General features: G+C 32.1%; 1 protein-coding gene across 3 annotated transcripts in view; it reads right to left on the bottom strand.

Annotated features, from left to right (window-relative positions):
* The window catches only part of Fas3 (fasciclin 3), a 241,110-nt gene that overhangs the window by 15,652 nt on the left and 210,348 nt on the right, over nucleotides 1-15,110 (bottom strand). Inside the window, exon 11 of one of the 3 annotated variants that reach the window (XM_088277481.1) lies at nucleotides 11,722-13,321. The exons of the other annotated variants lie outside the window; for them this stretch is intronic. Coding sequence (XP_088133607.1) covers nucleotides 13,146-13,321 — 176 coding nt within the window. The 3' untranslated portion in view covers nucleotides 11,722-13,145. Of the gene's footprint in view, nucleotides 1-11,721; nucleotides 13,322-15,110 lie in introns of those variants that run through there. 3 annotated transcript variants of the gene reach the window in all.

Consider the following 15,110-nt stretch of genomic DNA (forward strand, 5'->3'; position numbering starts at 1 on the left):
GAGCTGGTAAGATTGCAGATGTTGTAGCCGATGGAAGCGTGAGACGTCTATCAACCAATTCATCTGGAATACACAGCTCCTTAAGATACTCTGGAGCCATATCGCTCACTCCTTTCAAGAACGTCATATATCAAAAATCGTCAATTTTCAGTTGTGTATGTTTTCGGAATGCCCAGAAAATGTACTATATCCCAGCAAAAGAGGCATATTTTTAACTTAATATTTACCCTCTATAGGGCAGAAAGTGTTGTTTTTGCATTTTGAAGAAATGGTATTATTGAATTTTTTTTTTTAATATCCTAAATATTTTTCAAACGAAGAAAAAACCTTCAGGTTTTACCTAAAAAGATCTGTTGCAGAGTAAAAAGTGACTTGATTTTTAATTTCAATACATTGTGTTATACTTTTCAACTTTAAAAACGCTTTCCTGAAAAATTAAGTTTTTTGATTTATGACGTTCTTGAAAGGAGTGAGCGATATATGATGGTTAGTTTTTTAGAATAAATAATGTTTTATTTTGAAAAATTAATACATAATTTCTCAAACCTCTCATACTGAGGATAATACGTTCCGGAATCTTACTTATTAAACAAAACACTCGTTATACGAAACATTTTTTGAGACTGGCGCTCGAAGACTGAAGTCTCAACTAACAAGAGAATGGCCTTTCTCTGTAAGCTCGATAAGGGGACAACTTATTCACATTTTTTGCCCGCTATGCGAATTACTTGCTATGAGAGGTTCCACTGTATATATCGAGGCCGGGTATATAAAAATTCATATAAACGTCAAATATCAAACTCGCCTAAATTCAGTTGTTTGGGAGTGTACAGATTAATTGAAACAAAGTTTTTTTTTATGCAGAGGAAGACCGAGAAAAACATGGCACGATCAGGTATGCCAAATACTTGAAAGTGGTCAGGTTAGGAGTCGTAACAATCGGCGGATATGTATGAGGAGATGCATGAACGTGGAAGAGGCGAAGAATGTTTGCAAGGACAGAGTGGTGTGGCGCTCTATTCTGTCTGCCTACCCCTGAGGGGAAACGGCGTGATGGTTAGTTACTTAGTTAGTTATCTTATCAATTGAATCTAATGTATTTTGCATGCTGTATGTTGGTGAAAAAAATTATGAAAGATAATTAATAATATAAAACATTAATCAATAAAATACTGTTTCAAAATTCTTCTCCGTCTTAATCCTCATTGCTGAGGGTTGTGACCCTTGCAGAAGCAATGACTCTTCTCCAGTTATCCCTTGACTGCGCTGCACGTAGCGCTCCAACCACTGAGGTGCCTGCTGCTGCCTTAATTTGATCGGTCCATCGTGTGGGGGATCTTCCTCTCCCTCTCTTTCCCTCCAGGCTACCGATCACAACTAGGCGTTCCAGGCTATCCTCGTTGCCACGCGCAACGTGTCCAAAGAACTGGAGAATCAGTCGGGTACAGATATTGGCCAGAGACAAGCCATCCAAGCGTAGTTCCTGGCGAATGGACTCATGTCTAGCTGTCCATGGAATTCGGAGCATGCGCCTCCAACACCACATTTCGAAGGCATCAATTTTTCTCCTTTCTGCTGCTTTTATAGTCCATGTTTCAGCAGCATAGAGAAAAATGGAGTGGACCAAGCTCCTGACAAGCTTCATCTTGGTGTTGTTACTCGCACCCCGGTCTTTCCAAATTTTGTCTAGCTTAGACATGGCACTTTTGGCGATGGCGATACGACGTCTAATCTCTCCTTCACAAGTTCCTTCATTGCTGATTTGAGATCCAAGGAACTGGAACTCGTTTATTATCTCTAAACCTTCCAGTGAGTTCCCGAGATCACCAAACTTCTTAGATCGATCTATGATCATGATCTTGGTCTTGCTTTGGTTAATCTCTAGTCCCAGTGCCTTGCTCTCAATCTCTACTCGTTTAAGGAGATCTACCATCTCTTTTGGGTCTTTGGCCAGAAGTGTTGTGTCGTCCGCATATCGTATATTGGACAGCTTTACGCCACCAATGGACACTCCTCCATTCCATTCGTAGAGAGCCCTGCGCATGATGTATTCCCCATAGATGTTAAACAGGTCAGGGGAGAGTATGCATCCCTGTCTTACACCTTTCTCAGTGGGGAAGCTTGCAGTGTTTATGCCATTGATTCTTACGATTGCCTTACTTTGGGCATAAAGTCCATGGATGAGTTTTATCAAATGGGATGGGACTCCCATCTCCATGAGTACTTTCCACAGATGTTCCCACTTCATGTCACCATTATTATCTATGTTTCCTTTTACAAAAAATGTTGTTCCTTAACCCCCCCTACCTATATTTATTAACCTATATATACACCTCCGTGTATGTGTCCGAATCCGTATATGTCTGCCTCCGTAGTGTAATGGTCAGCACGCTCGGCTACCGTTCTGGAGGTCTCGAGTTCTCGGGTTTTTTTTTCATATTTTCAACACCCTCAAAAAAATGTTTTGGGGGTGTTCCTCGTATTATGGACCAGGGCTGCTTCTTTCAGTGACTGAGATGATGAATAGCGAGAAGTATCACCTAATTCTGCTGGAAAAGATACTACCAGAGATACTAAAACGAAGGTCAAATGGTAATGGAATATTCCAGCAGGATTTAGCCCCCTGCCACAAATCCAAAAAAAATTGTGAAATTTTTCACACAAAAACAATGAACTGTGTCGGACTGGTCGAGAATTTCGCCAGACATAAACTTAATTGAAAATCTATCGGCAATCTGTAAGAATCGGCTCTCCAAAATTGATTGCACTACGGTGGAAAAGCTCATTTTGTCCCATAAGTCAGGTATGATTTCGAGACGAAAAAATGGCATCCGCGTGCCATAACCTTATATAATAGATGCCAAGAAGAGAAAAATCTTTGATTAAGCCCAAATGAGATCGTATTAAATATTAATTTGTGATATAAGTAATAAACAAAAGATTTTACAAAGCTTTTTTAAGAAAATGCAAAAAAAAAAGTTAAATTATTTCGAGAAATAAAAATACTTTGTGTTCTGATCCACTCACATTTTTATTTAACCAACTAGTTTCGGCAACAACCTGTTGCCCTCTTCAGGGTTACATTTATAATAAATGTAACCCTGAAGAGGGCTACAGGTTGTTGCCGAACTAGTTGGTTAATAAAAATGTGAGTGGATCAGAACACAAAGTATTTTTATTTCTCGAAATAATATATCAATATGATCCACAAAGTTAATGCTTTCAATATTCAAAACAAAAAAAGTTTTGTTTCAATTAATCTGTTCAATACTGTAATTGTGACTTGTCAGGTTTTGAAATATACATACAAATGTTTAAAATCAGTAAAACACACGTTTCTTTTGACAATTTATTTTGTATGATTCGATAACATGTTTTGGAATAATTTATTTAGGCATAAATTACCCAAAATTTTCATTAAAAAAAAACTTATGAAATATGGAATAATATTTTTGCTATATATATATATATATATATATATATATATATATATATATATATATATATATATATATATATATATATATATATATATATATACATATATATATATATATATATATATATATATATATATATATATATATATATATATATATATATATATATATATATATATATATATATATATATATATATATATATATATATATATATATATATATATATATATATATATATATATATATATATATATATATATATATATATATATATATATATATATATATATATATATATATATATATATATATATATATATATATATATATATATATATATATATATATATATATCGCTCACTCCTTTCAAGAACGTCATAAATAAAAAAAACTTGATTTTTCAGGAGAACGTTTTTAAAGTTTGAAAATATAACACAATGTTTTAAAAATAAATATCAAGCCACTTATTGAACTTTTTACCGTGCAACAGATCTTTTTAGGTAAAACCTGTAGGTTTTTTCTCAATTTGAAAAATATTTAGTATATTTAAAAAAATAATCAAACAAAACCTTTTCTTCAAAATGCAAAAGAACATTTTCTGCCCTGTAGCGGGTAAATATTAAGTTAAAAATATGCCTCTTTCGCTGGGATATAGTACATTTTCTGGGCATTCTGAAAACACGCACAACTGAAAATTGACAATTTTTGATTTATGACGTTTTTGAAAGGAGTAAGCGATATATATATATATATAAATATATATATATATATATATATATATATATATATATATATATATATATATATATATATATATATATATATATATATATATATATATATATATATATATGTATACTATAACAATGAATTCATTTATGTATATACCTAAATCAATCCTAACGGAAAAATGGCAAATTTGATCTCTAACATAAATTACATAGACAATTTAAAAAAATATAATTAAAAAACAGACCTATAATTTCTGAAAATCAGCATCAGTTAAAATTACGATTTATTTTTACATTTAGACCTCTCAACATAGATGAAGAAGAGTATGGTCTGAGTGTTAGGGTCTCTGGTCAGTAAAAAGATTACTTGAATCATTTAAATATGTCATTTGTTATGGAAGAGAATCTAATTTTATTAATATTGATATATTTAAAAAAAAAATTACTAATGCTTTATTTTAGAGGTGGTACATACATTATATAAACTGAAGCAATACCTCATAATTTTTTTCCATGTAACGTAGTTGAATGGTGTTCCGACACTTTTTTTCACTGATAAATTTAATCATTTTTATTAAATTTTCAAAATAAATTAGATGAAACAAATAATTTTTTTAATATGCATTAATGGTCAGCACGCTCGGCTACCGTTTTGGAGGTCCCGGGTTCGATTCCCAAGGGGGGTAAAATAAATATAAGTGATTTTTTCACTGTCATATTTATTCAATATTACCCTGGACTGGTACCTGAAGCGGAGGGCCGATCACCTTTCCTTCATGATTTTAAAGTATTTTGTAAATAATAAGAACACAATTATTTCTTCAATATAATACCAATTGTATGCATTATAATGCATAAAATTGTTTTGTTATTAAATGCATATTAAACACTGAAAAATGTCACTTATTTTACTTAGTTAATACTTACTTAGTTTAAATTAATATTACAACACAAATAAAGTAAGGTTTATCACGAAAATTGTACGTTATTTTGACTTGTGATAAAATATATATTTTGTGAATAGTGGAACCCCTGAAATCCAAAAAAGACTTTGAAGAAAATCTTTTGTAGGAAAACATTTTAAAAATACGCAAGGAATGAAAAACTCTTTTATTATTACATAAAATTATTATATATAACCCAATTGCGTTAAAAAATTATTTAAAAGTTAATAGTGTCGGGTTGTGGTCCCGTGGTTAGTGTCGTAGACTCAGAGTTTCTCGGTTTGAATCCACTCTACCACAATTTGATACCTATGAGCCGCTTAGGCTCACAGAAATAGTTTTTTTTTTAAATTACCTAACGTCCAAGTGACTCTGAAATCTGGCTGCGGCTTACACAACACCGCTTATCATGTCCCTACTCAGGCTTCAACTTTTTAAGTTTCATAGCCTATGCCTACTCGTGAGTGGATTTACTCTTTATGTTTAAAGTTACTATAATTTCATGTAATTCATAAGTGAAAATTCTAGGCAAAAACACTCACTCCATACTATTCAAATTCTTGGAAGTTCTATATATATGAACCAATTTCGAAACGTTGTTCTTGAATCACTAGAACTTCACTAGAGACATCTATTGGTGAGATGAAAAGAAGCTTTTTATTGAGCAGAAATTCGTGAGTGGATTTACTCTTTATGTTTGAAGTTACTATAATTTCATGTAATTCATGAGTGAAAATTCTAGGCAAAAACACTCGCTCTCACAGAAATAGTATAAAATTGAAGTATTTTTGTAAATAATAAAAACACAAATATTTCTCTTTTTTTTAAATAAAATAATAATAAAAATAAAATATATATTTGTATTGCTATTCGAGTACTGTAATATTAGATTGAAATGTAAAAAGTTGCAAATAATGTACATATATCGTAGTCGTACAGGAGAAAGTGACCAACTAACAAAACGTAAAATGTTCAGGAGGGCCATTTAAGTCACTTTTGCTTGGCAACAAAATAAACATCAATGCAGTTAGTCACATTTAACAAAATATTATACTTTCAAGTATAAAATCCTTAGGGATTTTTTTCAGGGCAATTTTAAGCTGGTAAGATATCAAATAGTCAACGATCACGTTTTTGTTAAAAAATGTACTTGGTCACTTTCTCCTGTATGATTACGATATATCTTTAAAGAGCTCTTTGCGGTAGTATGGACATGTGGAGCGAATGGATAGCGAGAGAATGACTAAGAAAATATATGTGGCAAATGTGAGAGGGAAAACAGAACGTGGACGACCGAAAAAGACTTGGCACGATCAGATCAATCAGAACCTAAAATCTGGCGGTGTCAAAAGTCTGCGTAATCGGAGGGCATGTATGACTAGATGTATGAATGTGAAGGAGGCGAGGAGTGTATGTCAGGACAGAAGAGTGTGGCGTTCCATCCTCTCTGCCTACCCCTGCCGAGAAACGGCGTGATGGTAGTAGTAGTTTAAAGAAACAACGTCATATAGTACTTCATTAGCATTACAGCTGTAGTGTAAAGTACTACGTATATACTGTATTACTGATTTCTCGGCTAATCCAAACTTTCCCAAATCCGAACAGACCACTTCCCCAATAAGTTCGGATTTCTGGAGTTCCACTGTGGAATTATAATATTCATACAAATGACTTGATTGAATGAGATTATTTTAAACCTTGGAGGTTATATTTTAAGTAGTATTTCATGAGATTTTTCAATACAGTAGAGATTCAAGTATCCAGATCAATAAAAATAAAAATATATATTATAGGTGCCTCAACTTTTTTTGCCAGTACAGTATATAAAAATTGAATTTATATCTGATACAAATTGAATTTTTTGAATCGCATTACGAAATATAAGGTTATAATGTTTTTATTTTTATAATATAGTATTTATTATCTAGTAATTCAGACATATATAACTACACATAAATCACACATGTTTACATATTAATATATCTATTTCACATCAAATAAGTCCAAAGTTTACAAACAAAGCGTCCTAAGTCAAAAAATGAAGAAATTTATAAATATTTTAGGATATTTTGTTACTAACAAATTTTTGATTATATTTAAATATGCCATTTCATATTATTAAAAAAGGATAACAAGGGCTAATTTTCAAAACTGGTGAAATCCTTTTTTTGTGATTTCTATTTTATTCTATACATATTAGGTGTTTTTTATTAGAGGTAAACAAATTCGAAAATTTTGTCGTCCGCCTCTTAAGTGTAATGGTCAGCACGCTCGGCTACCGTTCTGGAGGTCCCGGGTTCGATTCCCAGGGGGGGGCCAAATATTTTTTTCACTCTAATATTTATTCAATATTACCCTGGACTGGTACCTGAAGCGGAGGGCTGATCACCTTTTCTCCGAGTGTTAATGATCAAGATAACACTGCGTTTATATTATACAGTGCTTAAATAAATATAAGCGATTTTTTTTCACTCTAATATTTATTAAATATTACCCTGGACTGGTACCTGAAGCGGAGGGCTGATCACCTTTCCTTCGTTTTAATGATCAAGATAACACTATATTTATAGGATGCAGTGCCCTATGCACCATTGGGGTGCGGATAAGGGGTCGAATGAAATTAATGTAATTCAAACAAATGAGCATATTTATTTTATGTAATAATAATTTTTTGCAAAGAATGTTGACTTAGGACAGTTTGTGAGACCTTTTTTATATGTATATATATAATATTTATAATAATTTATATGGTAAGACCAATAAAATATCAAATTTCAGAGTTTTCTGGTCAAATAATACGTTTACAACATTTTGAGTGTGTCCAAATACTTGTTCACAAAATCTGGATTATCTCCAATTACAGGAACTATTTTCACATTATTTTTTGACATCTCATCAAAGATGAAGAAGAATATGGAAGTCTGGGCATTTACGGGGCTGACGACCGTCATAGGCTGGTTTAAGCGATCACTCTACACACGTGTAACATTCACCAATTCTACCCATTATTGACAACAACACTACTCAAATTCTTGGAAGTTCTATATATATGAACCAATTTAGAAACCTTGTTCTTGAATCACTAGAGACATCTATTGGTGAGATGTAATCACCAATAGATGTCTCTAGTGAAGTTCTAGTTCTATGGTTGTCAATAATGGGTAGAATGGTGAATGTCACATGAAGTCATAAAGTGATCATTCAAAACACCCTATGACATGTCGTAAGCCCCGTAAATACCCAGACATACATATTCTTCTTCATCTATTTTGAGATGCCAAAAATGTAAAATTACTCCTTAGTAGAGGAACCCAGATTTGTGAAGTGTTTTAACACACTCAAGATCACAAAATGTTATGATCTTTCTTCTCACTCATGTAACGAAATGTGCCTAATAAACGTGACACGTCCTTGAAATACTTTCGATTCTCGTCCAATTATCCATTATCGATTCGCCCCCTAAGATTGAAGAGGAACGCTTTTATTTTTAAACAAATTTTCCATCTAGTAATGACAAAGTGTCCTTGATTTTTTGAGAAATTTGATCTTGTTTATATCGCTCTCTCCTTTCAAGAACGTCATAAATCAAAAATCGTCAATTTTCAGTTTTGCATGTTTTCGGAATGCCCAGAAAATGTACTATGTCCCAGCAAAAGAGGCATATTTTTAACTTAATATTTACCAGCTACAGGACAGAATATGTTGTTTTTGCATTTTGAAGAAAAGGTATTGTTAATTTTTTTTTAAATACCCTACATTTTTCAAATGGAGAAAAAACCTTCAGGTTTTGCCTAAAAAGATCTGTTGCACAGTAAAAAGTTCAATAAGTGGCTTGATATTTATTTTTAATACAGTTATATTTTTAAATGTTAAAAACGTTTTCCTGAAAAATCAAGTTTTTTGATTTATGACGTTCTTGAAAGGAGTGAGCGATATGTGCATTGAAGTTGAGAAGAGTATTTTGTATTTTTTAAATATTTTGTCAGTATAAAAAAAGCTTTTAAGCGGAGAAAACCAGATTTGGACTCACTCAAAATGTTGTCATTTTGAATACCTTTGAGGAATCAATTGAAACACAATTTATTTTTGCTTTTTTTGGAATGTTTTTGTATACGAATGTCATACATATGTCCGCCTCCGTAGTGTAATGATCAGCACGCTTGGCTACCGTTCTGGAGGACCCGGGTTCGATTCCCAGGGTGGGTAAAATAAATATAAGTGATTTTTTCACTGTAATATTTATTCAATATAACCCTGGACTGGTACCTGAAGCGGAGGGCTGATCATCTTTCCTTCATGTGTAAACGATCAAGATAACTCTGCGTTTATATGACGCAGTGCCCTATGCACCATTGGGGTGCGGATAAGGGTTTTATTATTATTATTATTAAACTAATGAATGAGAAATTGCATCTGGTTGTCATTAAATATTTTACTGGTCCTACTCAAATTTCCATTTAAAACGACAGAGATAACGTGTACAGGTGTTTCCATCAGAGTTGATACAAATTTAGCTGTTTGTATGTTTACCCATATAAGCAAACAGCGTTATACAATATATGGTATTTTACAAAACATATGGTATGCAAGGGAAGGGTATGTGTTAGTACTGTTTTTTAATAGATTTATATTATCCACTGACACTCGGTGATGGAATTGCATTTTTAATATATTATTAGATTAAAACCAATATTTTTAGCTTTTCCACTTTATTTTTATTTGACCAGCGACCGGGTTTCGTCGTTACCGACATCATCAGACTGGTGTTAGTACTGTGTTCAGATCAACTCTGATGGAAACGCATGTAGTTATGAGATAATTTTAGATATACTTGCATTTTATTTAATAAATTTTTACATTATATTATGCCTAACAGATATATTATTTTTATAAAATATTTAAAATATGAATTTACATATCGCTCACTCCTTTCAAGAACGTCATAAATCAAAAATCGTCAATTTTCAGTTGTGCATGTTTTCGGAATGCCCAGAAAATGTACTACATCCCAGCAAAAGAGGCATATTTTTAACTTAATATTTACTCGCTACAGGGCAGAAAGTGTTGTTTTTGCATTTTGAAGAAAAGATATTGTTTAATTATTTTTTTTAATATACTAAATATTTTTTAAATGGAGAAAAAACCTTCAGGTTTTACCTTAAAAGATCTGTTTCACAGTAAAAAGTTCAATAAGTGGCTTGATATTTATTTTTAATACATTATATTATATTTTTTAACTTTAAAAACGTTCTACTGAAAAATCAAGTTTTTTGATATATGACATTCTTGAAAGGAGTGAGGAGTGATGAAAAGTTATTAAAAATTTTAAAAAAATGAGATGTCGTAATATCATTTAAAGTTGGCAGTGAGTTTCTTTCTTAGTTTGGCAACATTGGAAGTATTTTTTTGTAGAATTATAAAAAAAAAAGTATAAAAATAAAATGCTAAGTATATATTTTTTAAACATACAATGAAGACATGTGTTTAAAATGAGATTCAATAAAGACAACTGTTTAAACGATAATATCAAAACAGAATGGTGAATTGATGTGTGGTAGAGTATGGGCGACTGATAACCAAGTCATTGGTTCAAATCCCAGGGGTCTTAGTGACCATTAAATAAAAATATATAAAAATTTCTTAATTAAAAAAAAATATTACATAATTCGAAGAGGTGATTGAATTTAAAAAAATTAAGTACTGTGAAAAATATTTTAAAATAATATCAGCTGAGTGAAAAAATTTGAAATAAAATGCCTTAAAGAAACATGAGGTATTCTAATATAATAATTTAAATTCAAAACTATTTATTTTTAGTTCAAATTTAATGTGATATATTACTATTTCTTAAAATGTATTTGACATGTCGCTCACTCCTTTCAAGAACGTCATAAATCAAAAATCGTGAATTTTGAGTTGTGCATGTTTTCGGAATGCCCAGAAAATGTTCTATATCCCAGCAAAAGAGGCATATTTTTAACTTAATATTTACCCACTACAGGGCAGAAAGTGTTGTTTTTGCATTTTGAAGAAAAGGTATTGTTTAATCATTTTTTTAAATAAACTAAATATTTTTCAAATGGAGAAAAAACCTTCAGGTTTTACCTAAAAAGATCTGTTGCACAGTAAAAAGTTCAATAAGTGGCTTGATATTTATTTTTAATACATTGTGTTTTATTTTTAAACTTTAAAAACGTTCTCCTGAAAAATCAAGTTTTTTTGATTTATGACGTTCTTGAAAGGAGTGGGCGATGTGTTTCGCTGCAATCCGCTTCATGTTCAATACTTTGAGTAGATTTTAAGAAAAAGTGGCATTCACCAAGTGATATTTAAATAAAAAATTGATAGATATCACCACAGAGTGACTGCCGAATCAGCTAATGAAAATTCTTATACGCTGGTTTCCTTTGTAATTTTAAATTACACTAAAATGGGTACATATATTTTTATCTATGTAAAACATTTTTAATCTTATTTTATTAAAAGATGAAATTTTTTATTTTACATCAAAATATTTTTTTATCGATAGAAAAGTCTATGGCAGTGGAAAGTGTCGTTTGTACACCGTTATCCCATAAGTATATTCCAGAAAAAACAGAATAATTCTTACTATGTATTATATTATATCAATAAATGTGTGATACCATTTACAAGTTTACATATTAAAAATAAAATAAACTAGAGAATTCTTACAATAATTGTTTAACGCTCCTTAGAACTCTTTAAAAACTAAAGAATTTTTACATTAATTGTAAAATGTCCTTCACAACTCTGTAAAACTAGAGAATTTTTACAACAAATGTAATTCTATTCTCACAACTTTGTAAAAATGAGAGAATTTTCATAGTTACTTTAAAACATCCTTTGCAACTGTGTAGAAACTAGAGAAGTTTTCAATTATTATTACGTTATTACGTTAAAACGTTTTTCACAACTCTGTAAATCTAGGGAGTTTTTACAATAATCGTAATACGTCTTTCAAAACTCTGTAAAAACTGGAGAATTTTTACAATCATTGTAATATGTCCTTCACAACTGTGTAAAAACTAGATAATTTTTACAGTTATCATAAAACTTCCTTCACAACTCTGTAAAACTAGGGAGTTTTTACAATAATCGTAATACGTCTTTCACATTACTGTAAAAACTGGAGAATTTTTACAATAATTGTAATATGTCCTTCACAACTGTGTAAAAACTACACAATTTTTACAGTTATCATAAAACTTTCTTCACAACTCTGTAAAACTAGGAAGTTTTTACAATAATTCTAATACGTCTTTCAAAACTCTGTAAAAACTGGAGAATTTTTACAATAATTGTAATATGTCCTTCACAACTGTGTAAAAACTAGATAATTTTTACAGTTATCATAAAACTTCCTTCACAACTCTGTAAAACTAGGGAGTTTTTACAATAATTGAAATACTTATAACTCTATACTATAAAACTTCTCATGTTTTTACAATAATTGTAAAATATCCTTCACAATTCAGTAAAAACTATAGCATTTTCACAGTTATTGTAAAATGTCCTTCACAACTGAGTAAAAACTAGATTTTTTTTACATTGGTTGTAAAACGTCTTTCTAAACTCTGTAAAAACAAGAGAATTTTTACAAAAATCATAATACATTCTTCACAACTCTGCAAAAACTAGTAAAATTATACAGTTATCGTAAAACATCCTTTAAAAACACTCTGTAATCTGGATATTTTATACAGTTATTGTAAAACATACTTCACAACTATGTGAAAATGGAGAATTTACACAGTTATCGTAAAACATCCTTCACAACTCTGTAAAACTGGAGAATTTACACAGTTATCGTAAAACATCCTTCACAACTCTGTAAAAACTGGAGAATTTTTACAATACGGTATTAACACCCCTTTAGAAAATGCAATAACTAAAAAAAATCTTTACAAAAACAGATGTAGATTACAGGGTATGCAAAAATGTGCTATGCTAATGACAATTCTTGAGTGATTGATGATTGTTTTTTCAATATTTTGTTAATCTGTCATTTAGACAGGCGTGTCTGGTTTTTGGTCACCCTTGATGTCCGTCATTTTGCCGTTCCCATTGATGTACTCCTCGTGGGAGTGGTTGACGGCGCCGACGGATCCGTGCTCCATCTTCTCGTTCGGGAAGGGCGCTTCCGAATCCGCCGCATCCGGAATGTCGGTGCGCAACACCCCACCTGCAAACAGTCCAGAACTAACTTGCCAGATACCCAGGGGAGTGGAAAAAGAGGAACGATCGCACGCTCCGGAGAGATTCTCACATACTCTGGAAACTTCCGCCATATTCCTAGGTCTGATATAGAAACTCTTCGCTTCTATCCGGACCCAAAAAGTTTACATACTATGCATAGTAAAACCTCGATATGACGGACTGTTTGCGGAGAGGGGGTCTCCATTAATGCCGAAAGTCCCTTATATAAAAAATAGGTTCAAAATAAAACAATTTTTTAACCCTTTCCACTCTGACCATTTTTTCTCATAACTGATCAGCTACTCTGATAAAAAAAAATGCCACGTTTTTCTACCATTAAAATAAATATTTTGGTTCCCTTATTTTGGGACACTCTGTCTGGCATTTCGTATGACCGTGTTAATTAAGATTAACTGTATTTATCTGAAATATTTTTTGGTAGAATATACTCGGGTGATAGAGAAATCAGTGATTAAAGTCATACCTGCGCCGGGCCAGATATTGTGGCCCACGGAGCTGCCTACTAGAATCATACGAGCCAGAATATCTGGCCTACAGAGTGGTAAGAGTTAAAAAATATGAATAAAATATTGAAATTATGGGGCTTAACCATTACGGACCTACATATTATGATAAATCGCAATTTTAATTTTAATTTTCTTCAAACCCAGGTAACATTTGATGTGATTAATTTTTTTTTATTAAAATATCGTGTTTAAATTGAAAAAATATGTTTTCTTATACGGTTTTGAAAAGAAAAGAGTTATTGAAAGATGTGGAATTAAAAAAATTATGAAAATATCTGTATGCGTAAGTTTATACTGTCATGCGAAAAATCACTTGGGTATTTTTTTAAAACAACATGCCAATTCAAACACACTACTACGGAATAAAAGCCAAAAAGTCCTGGAAGTAATAAGCGAGGAAAATGCTTTTTTTAATGTTAGTTTTTAAGCAACGTATCGACAAATTGTTGGCAAAATGTCATAAACGCCAATTAGTAATGTAATTTTATGACACATCGTTTGCGGGAAACGCTTAAAAGCGTCTTTTCCATACTGTTGGTAGAGACGGGAGACGCTTGCAAGCGTTCTATTTGCTTACTTTAGGTAGAGCGCGAGAGACGCCTGCAAACATTGTACAGATGGGAATTGGGTGTTGCGGCTACTTGTGATTAGTATACTGAGGGTCGGGCGGCAGACTGCCAGAGTATAATTAGGGTCCTTTTCCATACTGTCGGTAGAGAGCGGGAGACGCTTGCGAGCGTTCTATTTGCTTACTTTAGGTAGAGCGCGAGAGACGCCTGCAAACATTGTACAGATGGGAATTGGGTGTTGCGGCTACTTGTGATTAGTATACTGAGGGTCGGGCGGCAGACTGCCAGAGTATAATTAGGGGCGGAGTTGATGAGCAAAACATCTCGACAACAATAAATTCAGTATATTTACTCAAAATAATTGCATACATGATTTGGAAAAAACCTCATGGTAACTAACCAGCAGGGGTGGGGAGAGAGATTAGAATGCCACACCACATGTGGAAAAATGTAAAAATATCAAATTTCATAAGTTATGTCGTTGGAAATGTCAAAAATACAAACCCCTTATCCGCACCCCAATGGTGCATAGGGCACTGCATCATAAAAACACAGAGTTACCTTGATCATTAACACATGAAGGAAAGGTGATCAGCCCTCCGCTTAAGGTATCAGTCCAGAGTAATATTGAATAAATAACAGAGTAAAAAAATCACTTCAATTTATTTGACCCCCCCTC

This window comes from Brachycentrus maculatus, unplaced genomic scaffold (genome assembly GCF_059751285.1).
Source record: "Brachycentrus maculatus isolate JH-2025_06_01 unplaced genomic scaffold, ASM5975128v1 h1tg000043l, whole genome shotgun sequence".
NCBI classification, from domain to species: Eukaryota; Metazoa; Arthropoda; class Insecta; order Trichoptera; family Brachycentridae; genus Brachycentrus; species Brachycentrus maculatus.